General features: G+C 42.8%; 1 protein-coding gene across 2 annotated transcripts in view; it reads right to left on the bottom strand.

Annotated features, from left to right (window-relative positions):
• Positions 1–22,342, bottom strand: part of SHF (Src homology 2 domain containing F) — a 332,461-nt gene that overhangs the window by 95,883 nt on the left and 214,236 nt on the right. Inside the window, exon 4 of one of the 2 annotated variants that reach the window (XM_069222334.1) lies at positions 8,359–8,526. The exons of the other annotated variant lie outside the window; for it this stretch is intronic. Within the exon in view, the coding sequence (XP_069078435.1) occupies positions 8,359–8,526 (168 nt within the window). The remainder of the gene's footprint in view (positions 1–8,358; positions 8,527–22,342) is intronic. 2 annotated transcript variants of the gene reach the window in all.

The following is a 22,342-nucleotide window of genomic DNA, read 5'->3' as shown; positions in this document are numbered from 1 at the left end:
AGAAGGAGCATTCAATTGATGTTGAGTGCCTATCCGATCCCATCTCTTGCTGGTGTGCCAAGGAAAAGTACTCAGATAAATCGTGCCTCAAAATTCCACTAAGAGCAGATGAGACAACTATGGAGGCTGCCTCCAGCAACCTCTAGTCATTTGGTGTCTTCTGTGAAAGATCCAAAGTACTTCTCCCCTGCCAGAGTACTGATTAAGAAGATCTAGTCTCACTTTCAACAAAGAAGGAATATTCTAATTGCAGTGGGTGATGACAAAAGTTTGAGGCACCAAATAGCTCTTCCCACAACACCACGATTTGGATGTATACTAACAGTAGAAATATTTGACAGTACAATTGCCGTAGCATGTACCCTCCCAGGATCTCATTTTTATGCCTGGAATAGAGACTCCGAAAATGAAAGGTGGTTACAATGAGCAAGAAACTACATAAGCTTTTAGTGTGCCATTGTTTGGCCCACATTTTTGGTTACCAATGGAAGCTTTTCAGGCTACCCATGGAGACGGCTAGTTGAGAGCACCTCACACTTCTCAGCATCCGGATCGCAACCCATGCTACAGATGCATACTGCCCCAGCTCTTGCTACAGGTATGTAGGCCAGAGTTCTGGAGGATGCAGCATGAAAGCAACTTGCAATGGAGACAGGGTCGAGCCAGCAAAGAAGACACCTCTTTACAGAGGCTAGGAGCAGGAAAATTACTACGTTCTAGCACAGTTTGTATTTATAGAGAGAAGTTTGGCCTATTTCATTCTTATGGAAGAAAAACATTCTCCAACGGCAGCGGTAGTATGAGAAGTCCGCTGCAGGTTAAGTTCTCCAGATCAGCATACGCTCCAGGGTACGCAGGTAGGAGGGGCTTTGCTGGATACTGACCTAGAGGACAGCTCACCCTCTCAAATCAGAGATTCACATCATGGATGATGATAGCATTGTAGGCTTTTTTTTTCCAAATAATTTGTTTCGTTTGTTCTCATTAGAGATTGAATACTTCCAATTCAAGCATTTATGTTTCAAGTACATATTCCTCCCATTAAGGATTTCTCCACAAGCCAATTTGAACCAGCACATTAGGTCACAGCAAGAGCGGCACCTACAGTGGTCTGCAGTGGGTCTGTAGGCAACATTCTGCTGTGCTGTGAACCAAGGGGTCCAAGAGGTTGGAAAGGGGGTTCTGCCACCATCTCGCCTCTCCCCCTTTCAGCAGTACTTGCATCTGTCTTCCACAGCCTGTGTTCTGCTACTTTGGGTGATCTGAACCTGAGCGAGACAATAACGAATGTAAGACTAAAACTGGAGCTAAGCTTAAAAAAGCTCCAGCAACAAACATTCAAAGGACAATGTCAAGCTCTTTTTGACTCATCACTCTCGTTTGACGATCCAGTACCCTTTTCCATTAAAGGACAAAATATCCAATACAAATCATGGCTGTCATGAAATTACACACGTTATAAAAGAAAGCCAAAAAATTAAGAGTAGCAAGCCCTAGAAAATGGGAACTATTTTACTGGCCCACAAGCCCCATAGAAATCCACTAGCTCCCTCATTCGTCTATTTCCCATTCCCCCTGCTTGCGTGACTACCCTAACTCTGGATATACTTTTAAAGCGCTGAAACTCAGCACACATCGCAGTGGAGAAATAACCTAGTTAGTCACACTTACGTCCTCATCGGTGACAGCAAATAAGGACAGTAGCTAACTTACACTTTAAGAAGGCCAGAATCAGCATTTTGTTTACTTCATGTTTAAGCTGCTTTAATTTTTCTTAGTTTTGTTTTCGTTCTTTTGTAAAAAGACAAAAATGTAGTTCGTTTGTGAAAAGTGTATTTTTGAGTGCACATATTCATCGAGCTTGTGTCTTTAGATGTGCAAAAGGCACAAAGTGCCAAAAGTACATAAATACATTTATCTTATCAGCAGTTGAAGGCATATTTGGAGCACAAATAAGCTTCACTTAGAAATCAAACGATGTAACAAAACACATTATTTTACTCCTCCTCCGTTTTCGTCCTCACAATTTGGAAGAATATGCCCACTGAAATAGGGATAGGGGCCTATCTGCAATGCAGATCTCCTTATATACGTATGCATGTCACATTACTGTTCTATGTACTTCATGATTGTCAAAAACATTAAAACGTAGGTAGCTATCTTTTTCTACTTATCTAAGCTGTGGCTTCAAGTACAAATGCTTATTCTTTCTGCTTACTTCACAAATAGACCTTGGTATAATACCCACGATATACAAACTTAGATAATAAAAACAATATATATGTATGTATGTATATATATATATTGTTTTTATTATCTACTTACATAATAATAAATCTTCGTTTATTATACAAACTAAACAGCTCTCTCTCAACTCATCAAGTCAGAATGCCCACTATTAACTCCTCTAGTCCCACTCTGCCAGGTGCATTTGTTCCCTCGGAGACCAATGACCATTTTGACCATCTTTGTGTCTAGAGCGTCATCTGGGCTAGCACCATATGTGGCAAAATCCTGAGTGTCTCGCTTCTCGCGACAAAAGTACTTAAATGTTTATCATCAGGACGTTTTCAACCTTTCCCAAAGCTATACTAATTTGCCAGAATCACTACTTTTCTGGAGGCCTTGCTCATTTCCTTCTGAAAATTCCCGAGTAAACAACGCTTTCTCCGTACTGTAATGGCGAGAGAAACATTTTCACCACAAAAAATGTTTTCTTTTTTATTTTACAATCATTCTTTTTGTAAACCCATTCTAATCTCACCAATAGAGTTGCAACGGTGCACACGCTGCTTTACCCTTGGAGTGGGGTCCCACTCGACCCACGAGTGATGGGGACATTTAGGGCCAGATGTAGAAAAGGGTTTTACCCATTTTGTGTCTATGGGAAAATGTGTTCGTACATATGGCCCGAAGTCTCTTCCTCTGATACAATGTTCTGGAAACGGTCCAAGTCCCACTGTTCCCTCTTTGATGGGCTGCACTGTGTACCTGTTTACATCATCCACTTCTTGAAATGCAGCTCCTGTCTACTTTAAAGGTAATATTTCTACATGGTTTTGAGTTCCTCGGTAGAAACCCGTGTATTAGTTATGTGTATTTATATTTCCACCGGGCTACATTGCTGTGAATGTGCCCGTCTTTGAGGAGATCTCCAAGGCCACCTTCTGAGCAGCTGGGTGAGCGCACGCCCCCGTGTCCCTAGGTGAATTTTGTAATCCCATGCCGACGTCTAGTATTTGTTTCTCTATTTCTGTACAGGAAAGGCTCTGTGAACCGTAAGTGTTCAATACAATCCCATCGGTCAATTTCAACTCTGCCTCACTAAGCATTCACCAAGTCAAAGGCATTCAAATGAACTGCAATCTAAGCACAAGGACGTGCACATTTCTTTGGATCAGGGCTCCCCTCGACGCCCATGAAAAACTATTTAAGTGATTTGACTTTGAATGCTATTAATGTATTGTATTTTTGTTATATAGGTCATTTTAATGTTTTAGAAAATAGTTACGACCGTTTTATGCCATTCATCATATAAATTTGTGCTGCCTATTCACAAACCTCGATGGATGTTTTTTCTCACATGCTGTCACCTTTCTCTTTTACACAACTATTTACCAAATATGAAACCGGCAATGTATTGACATTTTGTTTTTGAGCATATTCGTTTAGAAGTGAAAGAAGTCAAGCTCTCAACAATGCAAATATTAGAAGCAAACCTAGGGATTGGTTATGTGGTGTTCACAATTATCCCCAGTCACCATTCTCATTCCGTCAGTGTCCTTCCCCATCCCTTTCATCGCCCTTTCTCCTATTCCTCAGTCTCCTGGAAACAGCAGTGACCCTACCTCTCCCCAGATGTCCACTGCTTGCTTCCCCTCCTTGTATCACACATGAATCACGCCCTTCTCCATAATATGTCTCCAGGCACATTACTTTAATATATTCCTTAATCACCTCTTTCACACTACTCTTTCTTCTTTCCCCTAAATGCATCCAGAACCATATTACCTTCCTGTATCGTATAGGCCTCTCTTGTACAACTTTACTACTCTTTTCTCCACAATATGCCGATTGCTGTCTTACCTTCTTGTATCGTACAGGCATCTCTTGTGCATCCTCCTCCTCCTTTCTCCACTGTATGTACACTGCCCCTTACCTTCTGGCATCAAACAGGACTCTCTTCTACAGTGCTCGTTCTCTACAATACATTCGGGCCTGCATCATACAGGCATCTCCAGCACATAGCTCCTTGTCAATACGTTCAGTGCCTTCCTACTTATGCTTAATGTACACCTCTTGTGCAGGGCTCACACATCATTCTTCCCAATACATCCAGTGACTGCGTACGTTCCTTTATCATACAGGCCTTCCTGATACTCCACTCCTCCTCCTCAGTATGTCCATTAGCTTCCAGTCTTACAAGCATCACTGGTACAGCTCTCCTCCTCCCTTCTCTCCTATACATCAAGTGCCGCCTTATATTCCTGTAGTATACAGGCATCTCTGGTACAGTGCACCTCCTTCCCTTCCCTCCAATACATCCAGTGCCTTCTTCCGTTCCTTTACTGTACGGGCATCTCTGATACAGCACTCTTTCGCCCCCCATACTTTGTAATGATCCAACTCCAGTCAAAGGCAATATTGTATGTGGTTTATTGGTGACAGCACAGCACATCCTCTTCCTAGTCTCCCTTCAACAGAATGGACACTCTCTTCCCTGGATATCATATCCCTAACATTCTACCATCCCTCTGTAGGTTCCATAAAGGGAACTTACACACTTATAATATTAAGATAAACAAAATACAACACACTTCTAGTGTCCTCTTACATTTCTGTATCATACAGGCATCTCTAGCACGGTGTCCCTCCTCAGTATGTCCACTGTCCCATTACCTTTAATTACCTAAATGGACAGGTACTGTCCAGCATTGAGTACCTGCACTTCTTTAATTGAAAGGGATAGTAGGTGCACTTAGCAGCTGTGCTGCAATACATTTAATGGCAGAGTACCGTACCAGCACTTCTGAGGAGCAAACAGGCACTCTTATTCCAAGCACCGATTACCTTCCTATCATACAAGCATCTCTTGTACAACGCTCCTCCTCCTCAGTACATCCATTGTCCCATTACCATCCTATCGTACAGGCGTCTTTTCCAGCACTCCTCCTCCTCAGTACATCCATTATCCCATGATATTCCAATTGTACAAGAATCACTTGTACAGCGCTCCTCCTCTTTAGTACGTCCATTTTCCCATTACCTCCCTGTCATACAAGAATCTCTTGTACAGCATTCCTCCTCCTCTGTAAGTCTATCCCATTACCTTCCTATCATACAAGCATCTCTTGTACAGCGCTCCTCCTCAGTACATCCATTATTCTATTACCTTCCTATCATACAGGCATCTCTTGTACATCGCTCCTCCTCCACGGCATATCCATTTTCCCATTACCTTCCCATCGTATAGGCATCTCTTGTACAGTGTTCCTCTGCCTTATTATGTCCATTATCCCATTACCTTCTTATCGTGCAAGCATCTCTTGTACAGCTCTTTGCCGCCTCAGTACGTCAATTGTCCCATAACCTCACTATCATACAGCCATCTCTTACACATCCCTCCTCCTCCTCCTCCTCCTCCTCCTCCTCCTCAGTACATCCATTGTTCTATTACCTTCCTATTGTACAGGCCTCTCTTGTACATCGCTCCTCCTCCTCAGTACGCCAGCTGTCCCATTACCTTCCTATTGTACAGCTATCTCTTGTACAGCCCTCCTCCTCAGTTGTACATTGCCCCTTCTCCTCAGTACAGCCATTGTCTATTACTTTCCTATCGCACAGTCATCTCTTGTACAGCGCTCCTCCTCCTCCGTACGTCTATTTCCCCATTACCTTTCTATTGTACAAGAATCTCTTGTACATTGCACCTACTCCTCAGTACATCCATTGTCCCATTAAGGTCCTCCTCCTCAAAACATACATTATTCTATTATCTTCCTATAGTACAGGCATCACTTGTACATCGCTCCTCCTCCTCAGTATGTCAGTTGTCTCATTACCTACCTATTGTATAACCATCTCTTGTACAGCCCTCCTCCTCCTCAGTACGTCCGTTTCCCATTACCTTTCTAATGTACAAGCATCTCTTGTACATCAACATCCTCCTCAGAACATCCGTTGTCCGATTACCTTCCTAATGCACAAACATCCCTTGTACATTACACCTCCTCCTCAGTACGTCCATTGTTCCATTACCTTCCCATCATACAGCCATCACTTGTACATCACTCCTCCTCCCTTCTTCCCAATACATCCAGTGCACCTTCCCCCCCACATGCCTACATCAATCAGGCATTGTGTCCATAGCGCTCTGTTGCTTTGTAGACAGGTTTGTGCTTTAGGGATCACCTACAAGTCACTGTTCAAGGTCTGACCATTGGCAAGCAAACTCCACAAGTTTTGAATAAATCAGACAGATTCTACTCCCGCTCTAGCCTGTAATGTGGACTGCAGTCTTTTGATAGGGCTACATGGTGAACTATTTTGGTTTGGTTATGCAGTGCTGCTATGGGGCATTTTGTATCAGCCTATTAAAGCGATGTGCTACATCCATAAACAAAAACCAACTCAGTGTATTGGATGTTGTTAACTTACAGTGGTATAGTGGCTTGTTTTGGGGGTATTGATGAAGCATGAGGATTCTTCAGGTATACTGAAACTCCAGGGAGTGAGACAAGGAGGATTTTATTGGGTGTGGCAGGTAAAGTTGTGCTTTTGGATAGTTTGCACAGGCTTAGTTGGTATCATACAGCAGGGGATTGTGTGGCAAGGGTAGAAGTGTGTGGTGACTTTCACGCTGTAATGCAAATTTAGGAGGAAACCAGGTACAATTCTGCGAAGCAGGGTGTACCTAGGTATGGTTTTAAAACGCGATACATCTCATGATAGTGCATTATTTGCTCCATTTATGCCTGCTGGCAATGTTTTTATTTAAATAAGGAGATATCATAACCTGTTCACCTCAACTGGAGTCATCGTCGGCTAAGGAGAGAGCTGAACAGGTAACCCCAGCAGATTTTCTGGTACCTGGAGCCTCCTGTCCATAGAGAGGGGAATACAAAAGATCTGAGGATGATCTGTCTATTTAAGAACTTCTTTTTTCGGTCACCCTCTACCTAGAGAGAGAGAGAGAGCGCGCGCTATCTGCTTGATGGCATATGATGGAGGGAAGAGTGGTTTTGCTAGCACTGTGTGATGTCGGTGGTGCTTTAATGTCGCACCGCTATTACCACGAAATAACTGAAAAAGACTATGAACAAGAAAAAGGAAGAAAAGGAAAAACGAACTCCTTTGCAATAAAAACCAGCACATATTTCAATTTACTGCAAACACCTGAAAGTAAGGAAATAACTGAACATGGAGGACTGTGGGTGTCATCGGGCAAGCAGGAGGCTTGTCCTAAGAACAGAACCATTTGAATAATAATGATACCGCAGTGTCTGTTCCTGCCGTCAGGGGGTATGACATCACATGGTTTAAAATCAAAGGGGGAGGCAGACACAATGGTAGTTGGCTTTATAGACATACAATCTTTTTCCTGCAACAATATGCAGCGCAAACTGCTGGAAATATGACAAAGTGATATTCAAGAATAACAAGAAAGGCGATGAAACAAACTTTGAGCGATTAAAACATAACAGCTGTAAAGCCAGAACATCCATGGGGCTGATTGGCAGCAGCAGCAGCAGCAGCAATAAGAGAGCAAACGAAAATAAAAAAATAAGTAATGGCGGAAGCAGGGACTGTCTTATCAAAAAGAGAAGAAAGAAAATGAGGCCAGAAGCAAATATCATCAAAAAGAAGAAGAAAAAAAAAAGAGAGAACCATGAGCTGCATAACAGAAACTGAAACTAGAATACCTGCAATCTTCCAACCCTCAGCACAGAAACAGGGCAACTACCCACGTCATTGCTTCCACCACAAAGTGATTACAACTCATTAATCCACCAGTACATTCACTGACGTCAAAGAAAAGCACAAATACTGAAGTGCCCAGTAGTCCCATTATTAGGGCTGCATGACTTCTACGAAGAGTTCCATCAGCAACAGAACGAAACAGAAGAGACCATGTCAGGCTATTGTGCCAGTATCCACCATCATCAATTATATTACAAATGGACTGATGAATATGACGCGCCCACGACGCGGGACCAACATGTGTTCTTTCTTGTGAAGAGGATACAATATATGTGCAATACTGCGGTTAGTGGTGACAAGACCAGCACTCTATGCATGCTTTGTGGAGAAGCGGTTACTGGGCATGCAGCATAGCATGTTCACGACATTCAAACCCACCAGTGCTGTCTTCAGTGCTGTGCTGAGATTGGAGGTGCGGCGTCGAATGCTGAAGATGGAAGTGTTGCGCGTTGGGGCCTGCGATGTCACCCTCAGGATTGCTTGTGCCACTGTCGAGTTGCCCAACTGGCGGTGGCCACGGCAGGTCCTTGATTACTTTGATTTCAACTGGTTGGTGTCATCAGAATGTGATGGAAAAAGGAGAAAGACAGGGCAAAAGAAAAATGCACATTGAGAATGGATGCATAGTTTTAAAGTACAGGAGTTCTAGAAGAAAAGAGATGGGAAAAGTAAAGACATGTGGTCTGAACGTAGAGAGGACAAATCTAGATGCCTTTTAGTGATGAGAAGTGACATTTAGACTTTTGAATCTCCTTCTACCAAGGCTCTCTGTATCTCGACACATCTCCCAGATTATTCAAAGCAAATTCCTGTCCTTCTAAAATATTACAGCAGGAAACAGGCAATGCCAATCCAAAGCAATGACCAGACACCCTACACAATTAGAGTTTCAATGACATAACAATTATCATTCTAACCAAGAAGTCTTTCTATAAAATTCCCAATACGATTAAGAAATGAGTGCTGCAACTATGACCAGGCACAAGAGTAAAGTGCATCCTCTACAAAAGGATACAGGTGACGTCACCCATCAGGCTGGCCAGAGCTGAAGAAAAATACTAAAGTAACCATGACAATCAGTTAATGACCAACACATCTACAACCACAAAACAACCTTGTTCGTTTCAAGGGAAAAAAAGAGAGAAATGAAGAGATAGAAAAAGAGTGGCTAAGAGGAAGAGACAAGATAAAAAGGAACATTACAACTGGGACATCAAACCTTACAAATGCACACACTGGCCAACTATGGTGGTGATCAACAACTCCACCTTAAAGGAACCTCAAATCCGTGTTTCATTCTACTGGAGGTTGATTCTGGTTGTATTGTCTTTCCAGTGGGGGTAGATATACATAACTTTACAATTTATTTGTTCTTTAGTTTTTATGCCTGAGCTTGACTATAAAGCTTCTTAAAGCAAGCTTTGTTTTCACCGATTTATTTCTGTTTTGCAACCTCTGGTTCATAAAATCAGGTTTAGCTCTTTAAAGGTCGGAAGGTATTGTGAGCAATATAGTTTGTCTTATCAAGTGTTCGTAGGCAAATATTGATCTAACTGGGTATTTTTCCCGGCATGTTCTGTGACCTAGTCCAGCAGGTTTGGGGGTCCAAGCACTGTTTCGTAGAATACTGATTAGTAAAATTAAGAGTACTTTCTACTCTTCTGCGGGGTGCCCTCGTACCCTTGGGTCGTTTTCTTCTAAAAATCATTTTGTCACACAAAAGTTATAAATCCGAGACACTTGCTTGTCAAAACTATAAAAGAGGACGACAAAAATTTCAGTCATTCCTTAGCCAATCAGATTCGTTCGGGTGAGTTCACAAACTTGAAGGCATGGTAAACATATATGTTTTTCGATTCTAAGAACTATTTTGACAAATAAGTTTCCAACGTCTGTCCATACAAATATTTTACTGAATTGGGGCTTTTTTATTTATTTCTGCACTAAATATACTGAAAAGATTTACACTAAACCATAAACAAGCATTGGCAAAACCAATATGTTTCAGCTTTAAGAATTATTGTCTTTGCCAATGTTTTTTAGCAATGCTGCACAGAAACTTAATGTGGCCCAGTTTAAAAAAAAAAAAAAAAAAAAAAAAAAAAGTCTTTGACACATCTATTTGTGCCATTCTGTAAACACGGGCACGATGCATATGCACACCTCCTAAACAATGAAGGTGTTTGTTTTACTTCTTAGTTACTAATCCGAGATAGAAGGGTAATTATATAATATTTTTTTTTTTTTTTGTTAAAGTGGGCAGGGGAGTGAAAGTAACATAAGGGTGGGCTGAAGGCAACTATGAAGCCACACGGGGAGGGTGGAGGATGAATGATGCAGCAAAATGGAGCATGGGGGTGGAGAACACTGAAGTATATTAATTATGCATTTCAATGATTTTTTTTCCCTGGAATGAGTGCCATTACTAGGATTATTTTGTTTTCTGTATGCCCTTCTAAATGCAACATGGTTGGCTTTATCTCTCTTCTTGAATGAAGTCTGATTATGTGATTGAAACACAAGTCATTCAGTCATTCTTTTTTAAACTGAGTTTTACAATGTGTACTGTGGAATTTTCATTTATAAAAGCACCTCATGTTTTTTTTTTTCCCCTGTAGTTTTTTTTCCTGTAGTTTTAGGAGTTGTCATCGTTCCCCAGCACACTGGATTTCATTTAAGAAGTCGTTGTTAGGCTGACTAATTTGGGAGCAAAGCTTTGCATCCAAAGGCACAGAAAGAAAGAAATTTACTTTAGAACAGGAGTGGCACTTATATGCAACTCCACTCCATCATTTCTGTGGTGACATGAAGGCAGTGCGCAGTTGCACAGCAACACCTAGTGACACATGGGAGAATTGCTGAAAAAAGTTTCTGGATCCAGTCAGGTACCGGAGGATTATTTTGAAGTGAAAAATATGAGGTTAGAAACATCCATCAGAACATTACAAGTGTGCTGTACTGGCTTTGCCAATGCTGGTGGGAAATACAAAACAAAAGGATTGTTTTCTGTATGTAATGCATATAAGAGATAAACACAGGAACGTAAGAAACAGCATGATGTTTGAGTGTACTTTTCAGCTGTAAAATAATCCTACGTACAATCAAATGGAAGAATTTACCGGAAAGGGGAATGATACACCAACTAGCCAATAAGATGAAGTGACAAACACACTGCTTTGGGTGGAGCCAAAGACCACTATGTATAATTTAAAGAATTAATAAAAATAAGTCTTGCAGATAACTGGACTATCACGTCAGGCCTCAAAAGGTCTGGTGAATATCTGTTGCTTTAATTGCCACTAGCTGCCTTCTCCCCTTTTTGGGGTTTTTCCAGAAGACTTCAAAAACCTTCCTTTTTAGTAGATTCCAGCAATGTCGTCCTGTTTTTTCTCTGCACCTATAAGTGATTTATGTTACAGTATGCACAGTGCTAAAAACAAGTTTTTAATAATGTTACCAACTGCAGATCTATCCTATGTCCACTAGTGTGAAAGGAGCAGGCTGAATAAAACCAACATGCTAATCACTTCAGGTTTTCTTGACAAGACATTTTAATTCACTGGCCAGACCCCCTGACTGTATCTTCTTTCATCAACCTCCTCGTCTTCTCCTTAATAATATTAATCTAATTATCATTTTTTAATACACACAACTTAATGTTTCTCAGTTTATTAGTGTGAAAGAATGAAGGGCAGAGGCAGGGATTCAAACCTGTGAAAACAAGCTGCACAGAGATGTCATGCGAAGGCACTAAACTCAGAACTGTCACTCTTACTCTCCCTTACCCTCCACAGTCATCCGCGATCCATCACGTTAGTGGAGGGCATAACATTTCTGTAGACCTGCAGTCGGAATGGAAACGACCCGGCCAGAATATATTGCCCTCATCTTTACATATTCTCAATTCTATAACCTGTCATTTAACCTATTCCCTGCTCCATAAGCAAGGTGTAAAGCTGGAGACAGTGGAATAATTGACCTTCTAGGGATCCAGGTGAATGAGTAAACTTACTTCAAGTTTTTCCAGAAGTCGTTTTTAGGTCGAGCGTGCAAGTGCTCTGATGTGTTGTAATCTATCTGTGGGCTTTTAACCATACCCACCGCACGACTATCACTATTCAAGGGCTTGCCTTTCAAAAATACTTTATCATTGGTAAATGCTTTATGTTTGTACCTCCTTAGGGGCAGTTTTGTTACCGCCTTGCCATCGACCCAGTTACATGGATAATTGCAGTTTTGCCGATACTTTTGACTGCAAGATAAATTATTTTTCCTTTTGTGACACTCCTTCACGCTCATGCCGGCTGTGGCACTTTGAATCGGCTTGTTTATGTTAACTGTTTTTCTTTTCCTTTCAATTTATGTGGCAAGAAAAGTCCAGCTAGGAATTTACAATGCGAAAATCTCTAACTCGAGAAAATGCGACACCCATTTTTAATATGCTATGTCTAACACATGTTGATGTAGGTCACTTACATATGAGGGGAATTATGGAAGGGAAATTATCAATTTGTGTTAGAAAGACAAAATAATAGCTTCCACTCGCATGTGCCAGTCTTTACTTAGGGCACCTTAGAAAGATGCAATCTAAGTTACCTCTGAGAGGCTGATGATGAATAAAGGTGTTGGGTGGTAGGCTTAACACCCCTCCACCCGTTTAGAAAAAGAGGGATTTTTGCCAAGGCTCTCCTTGCAGTCTCCTACAACTGTGAGGTATGTGTGATATTGTGTTAATTTTTTTTAAACCACATTTAAGTTTAAAAAAGTATATCTTTAATGTGAAATATGGATTATTAGTATCTTCAATTTCTTTTTTCACACAAAGTAATACATCACATATAGAAACCGTAACACAGGATGCCGGCAGAAGACTGGCTCGAGCAGAAATGTCTCTTGTGAGACATTTTCTGTGCAAATCTGTTTCCAGGGAGCAAAACATTTTGCAAATTCATGTCATGGAAAATTTTGAGAAATGCCCCGAATTTTGCAAAATGCATTACTGAAACACTTTCCAGCATAAGTCACATTTCATCCAGGCCTCGATACTACTGGGCCTTCTTTGAAAGGCTGTGACCAGTGGGACACCACCAGCTGCATAGAGTTGTAGTCACTTCTGCCACCAAAATGAGCGAAGCGACATAACAAACGTAACCGGCACCCTACAGAGAGCTGGGCCAAAGCCCCATTGATGCAGACTTGTAGCCCTATTGAGAGATGGACCAGGACTAGCTTACCCATGAACTGACGCACTGAAGAGAGCTGACCTAGGGTTCATCTTTCAGAAGACCAGATACACTATGTTGAATTGTGCAAGGGCCTAGCTTACACATGACACAAAGCACCAGGAGCGCTGGCCCAAGGCTCAATTTACACATGACCAGCAGTGTTGTGACGAGCTGAACTAGGGCTCCACTCAAGGCTACACTTCGCTAAGATAGCACTGCGAGCATCTCCAGATTTGGAGCTCTACAACTATGCTTCCACCCCTCTCCACTCTCCACCTCCCCCCAAGCCCGCAAACCAGGGCCTTAACCTTTTCTTATTTTTAAGCACTGTATATAACAGCAGTTAATTGGTAATGTAATAGAAATGCTAATGCTACTGTGGTGTCCTACTCTATTGGTGTCAATGAGAAACGCTTGGTCTTCCTGACAGTGATGTACCCTCCTCAACACCCACCGCCCATTCACATCAATCACCTATGCCAAACCCTATCTTTTCTAGAACTTCCAAACTGGAGGTGACACGCCAGGACAGGGTGCAGTGTTGAGGGGGGGGGGGGGAGGGGAGGGGGAAGAAGGAGGAGGATGGAGAAGGAAAACAAATATTTATGCACAGTCTAAAAAAAAAATGGACAGTTGCCTACAGCCCGAAATATATATATTTTTTAAATCATCAAAACCTATTTGACAGGTTAGCTCAATGCTCTCTCTGAACCTTTGCAACCTAGGGTGGGCCCATGTTGCCCATGCTTAAAGGTGACCCTGGCTCCTCTTACATCCTGCAGCACTGTGGCAAGCTGAGCCTGGCCACTGCTTACATTTCACCTGTCACAGTGTGAACAGCTCGGTCAGGTCTCACTTACACATAATCTGCGTCAGCATGGGGAGCTGTAGGCGTGGTCACCCTTAAGGCAGAGAGGCCCTCGCCCCCCATAAGTTTGGAAACATGAATTCATGCTCAGGTCAGGCAGCCAGGCGCTATACATGCACAAAGCTCACAGGTGCCTGGCTCCCTGAGCTGAACTTTGCTGGGATGAGGATTCCTCTGACCTGTGGGTGTGTCCTCCTCAGCCCAACAAAGCCCTTCGATGAAGGGATGTGCCACTGATCGACTTTGACCTGGGCAAGTCAGCTTTAAGCCCTGAAGTGTCATTGAGTAGCGTGGGGTCAGCAACCCTCACTGACCCCATCCCATTCTGCGATGAGTGAGGAATAGCTGCTTCCTCTCATTGGGTGACCCATAACAAGGTCAAACACTGAGAGGAGGCGGCAACCCTCAAGGAACCTCAAAGGCTTTCTTCCCCCACCAGAGATCACTGCTGCGGCCCAGTAAGCTTTTCCTTTTTCTTTAAGTTTGGTGTGTATGTATGAATGTATATGCATTTGTGCGTGTGTGCTGTGAATGGGTGTACGTTCTTGTTATATTATGGGTGTGGGGGGGTGTGGGTGGGTGTGGCTGTGTTCAATCCAATCCCTCCTCCCCCTTTTCGCCTACTGGAGTGCTGCCCCTGGGCTCATCTCACGCATTACCTACGGCACCATAGGGAGCCATATCAATGATCCATTAAGAGATGCCCAGGACCACTGAGGCGAACTGGGCCAGCATTCCCTAACAAAATGGCAGCAGCATTATGGAGAGCTGGACCACGGCTCGGATGACTCATGACATTTAGGTTTCTTTTGTTGGACCTCATATTATATTTTTTGGAAGGCCAGGTTGGCTCCATTATTTCACCAGCAACTGAAAACAGCTCTCAAAAATTTAAGACGTGAAACGGCAGTGACCGACACCTTCCAAAAACAGTGACAAAAAATAACAAAATCAGAAAACAAAACCAGACGAGCATCAAAGCATGTGTGCATTAAGAGCTACGCAAACATCGATAACTTGATATACTACAGGTAGCAACGGCCCGAAAAGATAGATAAGGCATCCCACTGGACGACTGAACATAAAGAACTGAGTGCTTCCCAGCGGTCTGAAAACAAGTGTAAATGCAGCCGCCTGGCTATCCCACTTTGGTCTTAAATTTGGAAAACCAAAAGGTTTATGTGCTCGGCGAGTCTCTTTTGTTTACTTCGCACTCCATAAAATGATCCCACATTGTAATCATATCTCACAAATGGCAGTGCACTGCAAGCGATGAAGTGACCGCTGGGTCCGATACCGCAGCAGTAAAGCCGTCAACGCGCAGAGCATTCTGGGCTCCGATTCTGCTGAAGGTGATGTCACACCTGGTGCTGCTCTGAGCAGGTGCAGGGAACCAGGCAGCATCATGTGTACGGGAAACGAGCAGGATCGGTCATACTGTAGATCATATCTGCGCGTGCTACAAATGATGGGAAACATCCTCGAGTGCAGCGTGATTACGTGGTCTGCAGGTTGGATTTAGATTGGGGAGGAGAACTTGATCACTGCTGCGTCTTTATTTAGTTAATTAGTGAATATGCCTCAAAAGGGTGAATTATTTTGACCAAGCCGACCCATAACTTATCTGGTGGAAAATATTTCCTCCTGTAGGAAATGTGCACTTGTTCACCTGCCCTCAGACTCATTATTCATTATTATAGAATTAATTTATGGAGGATATATGTTGGGGATTATGCCATGGCTACAGGTGCTTTCCAACCATCAGAGCGGCTCCCCAAGGCTGTCTGTGTTCATGTCCTCTAACTCTCCGGTGATTGTACGATCATGGTTACACACAGTGCACATTAGTCAAGAAACGTACAGACTGTCACATGAAAAGCACTGTTGAGCACAAACACCATAAAACACTGCGATAAATCGAGCACAAACACGTTACCTATACTTTATGCACATAGCCCTACTTCATAAGTGCCCAGTCATGTTGTAAAGCACAAATCAGGACCGCCTTCTTCTGCGGAGAAACGACAACCGAACATGCAATGCAGGAAAAAGAGGGAAACTTTAGTCACAATCCACACAATAAATGCTGAAAAGAACTTCCATGAACCAACGCAGTTTGACCTCACACCGATCTACACAAATCACTACTAGAGTAGAAATGTAACATACTCCCACTAAACGCGCACAAACACCAGCATCAGACCTAATTGACTAGTGGTCTCCCCATTTCTCCAAGAAAAGGCATTAGGGCAGAAAATATGAGGCAATGTCATAGAAGAAAGTAAATAACAGAACACACTGACATTAAACGTTCGGGTGGAGGTTGTCTATTTCTTCATTATGTGGCTGAGAAATACTAGTAGACTGCGGGGCAGCTCCGATTTCAACGCTGGCTTGCTTGGTTGACGGTAAAAAGGCATATCTGAAACGCTATTTATGCTTATTGTATGAAAATGTTCACTTGGCAGATAAACGATGCGCTTGATTGATACCGAGATTTACCGTCTCCCAACACACTGTATTGGTGGTATGACGACTGAATGTTACCTCAGCTCGGAAAAAGTGCCGAGACCACTGCTTGCCCCGAGGCACTGCCTATTTATTATACACCTTATGCTCTTCCTGTGTATGGACACCTCACAATATTAACACACCGTGACGGGATGCGACACCCTCTAACAAGATGTCAAGATTTGCTTGAAATTATAAGGAAAGCAACTTAACCTTTAGGCATGGACGTCAATTCACCAAAACGCTGGGAGTAGCGGAAGTGACATCAAGAGCCCTTGGAGAGAGATATATAAATAATATAGCCCCCACCCCTGAATTGACACTTCGCCGTGCCCTCTCGACGCGCACTTCAAGTGGCATCAGCGGCCCGTGATGACTCAGGGCCCTGACACACAGGCGGGAGAACCGGGGTGAGCGGGAAGAGCAGCGGCGACGGAGGGGAAGGAGGAACGGAAGAGAAGGAGAAGCGGAGCGGCGCAGTTTATGCCCTGGCTCACAAATCACATCTCCCGTTTATTCTCCTTGTGTGTAAATATGCATTTCAAGGGCACCACTCTGCCGCCCACAGTCTCCCAGGATCACTGCCTTCAAATAACCGGAGCTGCACATTCACAGAGGGGCTACAGGGCAGCGGAGCGCTGATAATCATTACTTCAGCCTACGGACTGACTGCAATATACGATGCTGTGGGGCTCGAGAGCAGCTTCGCCGCGGGAGGAACGCATTATAGCACGTTATTTGTAATTACAGGTTATACAAGAACATTTTAGTGTTGGGGATAGTAAAAGCTCATGGGAAAACCTATTCTCTTTAAAGTGCAGTAGAAATCTAACCTTTCCCATAAATGCAACAATGCCTTGGACTTGCCACAGTCCTTTTATTCCTTTTCACCGCCAACCACTGGCCAGATGCCATGTCCCTGTGCCACCCCCGAAGCCCCTCACTGGCCAGTACCCCGATCCTTAAACCCTGACCTAGCCACAGTGACCACATTGGCTTCACCAGTCCTCAGGCCTGTATGCATGCTATATTTGTACAGTGCAAACCTTACCAAAAGGCAGTGAATAACTGTAGAGGGTCAAAGGCAACCATACAGCCAATGTGCAATAGGAGCAATATCTGTATTCTACGAGAGAAGTGTACTGTTATTTTATTGTGATGTGGTGTTCTCTATTGAGGTGCGTCTTTAACTCTTTTTTTAAATTGGTGCAGCCTTAAGGCAGCCCTGATGGATACAGGGATGCTGTTTGAGATCTTTGGTACACAGATGAAAGAGGCCTGTGAATTATATTTTCTTTTTTGCACTCCTAAGTCTCCAGTCTTGTGGTGTGCTGGCTGCGGGTTTGCCAAAATCCACCACAGATGGTGAACTTGTCCTCAAAATAAGCAGGGGAGCTGGTCATTATGTTTTTTTCAGTGATTAATCTGGTTCTGAAAATGCTACAGGCTGACAAGGGAGCAAATGGAGTTGCCTCGAGATAAGAGCGATGTGATGATATTAAGGCCCTGGATGAGGATTGCTGAGGTGTATAGGATTCCCTTAAGGGTGGCCAATGTAGAATCTGGGAAGCCATCGAGCAGGGTACCACCATCCTGATGCAAGAGTATAAGGGCACAAACAACAATTCTGAAGTTGCTTTCTGGAAGAAATCATTTCACATTCTTTAGAAGAGAGAGCTGGAATGGGGTTATTTTTTTGGCAATCTGTTGGTTGATGGTGAATCCAAGTGACCTGACTTCCAGTGAAAGTTAGGGTTCAAAGTTGTGAAGGTTCATATCATTAAACCAGGTTTGAACTATTCATATTTCTTTTATTGACAAAACAGGAAAAATGTCTTTTCAGTGTTGAGCTCCAGGTGGGTACTGGACATCGAGGTCTAGATGAGGTGCATGCAGAGTCTTAGGCCTTAAATGTCTGGAGCGAGGGAGACTTTCCAGTAGAGTTGTGTATCGTAAGCATACTACATTTTTATGGTGTTGTCAGTTTGGAGACCCAAGTATTCCCCTCTACCAAGGAGGCATCAAATTCCATGTTAACACACAACTAGTTGGCAAGGGCTCTGCATGTGAATGAAAGCATTACCATATGGCCAACTATAACGTCCAGGATGCATTGGGACTTGAGTGTATGTCTTATTAAGCCAGAGACTGGCTGGTGAAGAAGGAGCAGGTTATCTGCAAAAACATATAAGATAACATATAAGATTACAAAGTCCAATGTATACAGAGAGCCCAGAGAATGTGGGAGAGCTGTAAAAACCGAGAAACACACATGAACAGCATTGAGGCTGGTTTGATGGAGTTCACTCACAGTGCGTGTTTAAGACCTGTAACCCCTAGATTTTCAACAGAACTGTCACTGGCTGGGCCAGCCACCTGTGTAACCTCTGGAAAAGATGGGGCCAGGGAGGGTCTGTGTTTCTAGACAGGAGCCAGGCACTACATTTTCAGGTCAGTTTTTAATGCAATGTTTACTCATGAAAACATTGATAAATATTAACCACAAACAAGAATCTGGTCTTGGCGTTTTGAAAGAAAAGTTGATATAATTCGCCTGATGAAAGAATGCACCAGGTTTTGGGAGTCTAGAAATGAAGCCATCATACCAGTATGTCTATATACTCTCTGTCTTGTTTATACACTTTGTAGGAGCGAAGGGGCGGGGATCTCTCTTTAGCTACATAATTCAATGGACTCTAATCCGAAGAACAATCCATTATTAAGACCAGTGTTGGGGCAGCCTGTAAAATGCCCCTGAGTGACTGGGAGCACTACAGAGCTAAATCCACCTGTCCAGGCTTTAAAGAGAAGAGATGGGCAGAGGAGGCCGAGGTCGGTTGATGTAGAAAACACTACAATTGATGGGAAGCACTAACTTTGGGGAGGAAGTAAGGAGTCTGTCCGGTTTTAATATATTATCTTCAATACCGCATCCTACCTCAACTTCAGAGATTCGGTGAACTGTCCACTGTGGAGAAAACAACTACCAACCTAATCTGACAGAGAAGTGGAAGCAACCAGAGGGGCAGCTAAACACAAAAAATGGAAACGAAGTCAACTAGGGGGAGGAGAGCTCACCATGTCCACAGAACATTCTATTTCTTGCTCGCCCAACCCATTAAGGTGCCAACGCTATACAGGGCACGAGCTTTCAGCGGCTTACTGCGCACAGGGCATTTCACGTGCTTTCGGGCTAATTATCCCAACCTATCCTGGAATAATTCACTTAACAGTTTCCTTTTGCTATTTCTACCTGGGGTATTTCCATTGTTGGAATGCAGAGGAAGTGGAGTTTTAATCTTTTCTAATAAAAGAGATTTTGTGTCACTGGAGCAAGCTCCGCTTTAGCCTGACCCCATGTGAATGCGGGACAAAGGGTCGCGCATTCTTCTGAAGGGCTTATGTGCCACGATTACTGCCTCCTAACCCACACATGAACAATCTCACAGAGGCGCGTTTCCTTCAGCTCTCAATTCCTTTGCAAAACACCTTAAAGCTCTCGCAGAGCCCTTCGAGCCATGGGAACCCAACAGCTATGAAGGTCTTATGGGATTTCTCGGCAGCCAAGAAGGATTACATAAAGAGCCCTGTCGCCAATATCGCCTTCTGCTGAATTCCAATAGAGCGAGTGACGCGGGACAGAATCAATCACGGCATTCGCTCAGTACCCATTAGCAGTTTTTTTGCCAACTTGCACCATTTCAGTTTAATTTATTTCACGATACAGAACGTGGAAACTGCAGCAGGAGGATATTTATTCCCGTCTCCAGTTTGTAATAGGCTGAGATCACAAAAAACACCGTGGTCACATTCCTATCAACGTACAGAAAAAATATGAATCGAACAACTAGCCAGTCCTTACCTCATCAGTTCTCTTAACTGATGTGCTATGGGCGCTGTCCACAGACTGATGGTTACTGAAAACTGCAGCAAAGCATCACGCGCCGACACGGAGTAGCTCCTGCTATGCTCCTACGCCTTGTTCTGTTGCAGCCTTTAACCTGCAGTGTATTGGAAATCGGGCATGTACCCAAAATACAAAAATAATCCTCGAGTGGAGCTGTTTTACTCTCACCTGCTTTCTTCTCCATTGTCAGAGGTTAAAACTTTAAAACAGGAAATGTGAGAAGATGGAGCGAGCATAGGTAGAGCTTTTAAGCACTGCTTGACCAAACAAGATGCCAATCTTAAAACTACAGGATAGGGCACAGTGTTTGCAGAGAACAGGTCAACCCACCCATGCGATTAGCCTGCAGTTTACAGTTGGTGGTACCTGCATCTGATAAGGGACCAGAGCCTACCTCGCTTTTACTATCCAATCAAGGGTTTTCTCAGGGATAAGAGTACATTAATTGGGCAACTTTTGGGATGAAAACATTTTCAGGCACAAAAAGGATGCCTCTTTCGTGCAATCTTCCCACATGTTCTTGTATAGAAGGCAATGTCCTTCACGCAATCAAAGTAAAACTTCACAGGCCTGGTCACTAGTTTTTTGTCCATCATTAGGCTTCAGGGAAAAGGCAAGATGTAAGAATTATTTTCCTTTATGTTTGTGGAAACAAGTACCTTGGTAATGAAGTCAGGACAAATGCCAACGTTTGATAAGGTTATTAGAGCCCAAACTTTAATCTTCATAATCGGCAATTCAAACCATTTTCAAACGGCAAGACAAGTACAGTAGAAGCAAATCCATTTTCTTTTTAAACTTATTTTGGGGGCAAGGCAATTATTTGAGCTAAAGCTAGATAAGGGCACGAAATGAGCATGTGAACTACCGTATTTTGGCAGAAAAAAGTAAAAGTGAATGCAAAACTTATGGATTTACTTTAGCTAAATCAATGTTCATAAAAACAAGCAGTGGAAAAGCCAATAGTTTTCACATTTGTACAATTAATGTAAACTGATGCATGCACAAATGTGCCTGCTTCTGTTTGCATTCATCAGCACTTTAAAGCCAAACATATTGGCATAGCCATTGCTTGCCACTCATTGCGCAGAAGGCGAAAGCAGGTGAGTACTGGAGCGAATTTGAGCAAGGAGATTTAAAATTGTTACACATGAATTCCAACCACAGCAGAAGAAAAAAACACACACCAGAAAATAAGCTTTGGGAAAACCAAAAAGTCAACCCTTTGGGACCAATTAACTTAACTAATGGGTTTTCTTTGATGCTGTGCAGCACTGCTAAAGAAAAACTAATAAAGCATTTTAAGTTCAATAGGTCTAACATTTGCTTGAGTTGGAGCTATTGGCATTCTAAATACATAACTGGACTTTTTTGCCACATTAATTGGTCAACCCTGCTTCATATTTTGGTCATTTCTGCCACATAAGTAGGCCTACTGGAATATTTTTTTAAACATGCCCCTTAAAACACAAACTACTCCCAGATGCAAAACATATTTACTTGGCAGTTGGTACAGGACACATTGCCTGTGGAGCAATAAATAAATAATTGTACTCCAAGAATGCGTACTTACTGGATTACTGTCCCTTTACTGCAGTCTGGGGAGGCAAACGAAACTCCCATTACTTTTCATACGCTTGAGGAGAGCCACCTCACAAGATATTCATGATCCTCAGCCAGTCTTGAACTGAAATATTAGTTATAAAATACTGACCATTGTACAGCATAATCAACTGTAAGCTCTTCTCAAAGTTAGTTTTGTAAATACACACACATCTCAAGTTTCACAGACTGAAACGTGTGTAGTTCATCTAGTCAGCTTTCTGCTTTGTATTCACAGCTTGTATCACA

The sequence above is a fragment of the Pleurodeles waltl genome, chromosome 3_1 (assembly GCF_031143425.1).
Source record: "Pleurodeles waltl isolate 20211129_DDA chromosome 3_1, aPleWal1.hap1.20221129, whole genome shotgun sequence".
Taxonomy (NCBI): Eukaryota; Metazoa; Chordata; class Amphibia; order Caudata; family Salamandridae; genus Pleurodeles; species Pleurodeles waltl.
The sequence above is the reverse complement of the archived record's forward strand: the minus strand, read 5'-3'. Positions and strand labels throughout refer to the sequence as shown.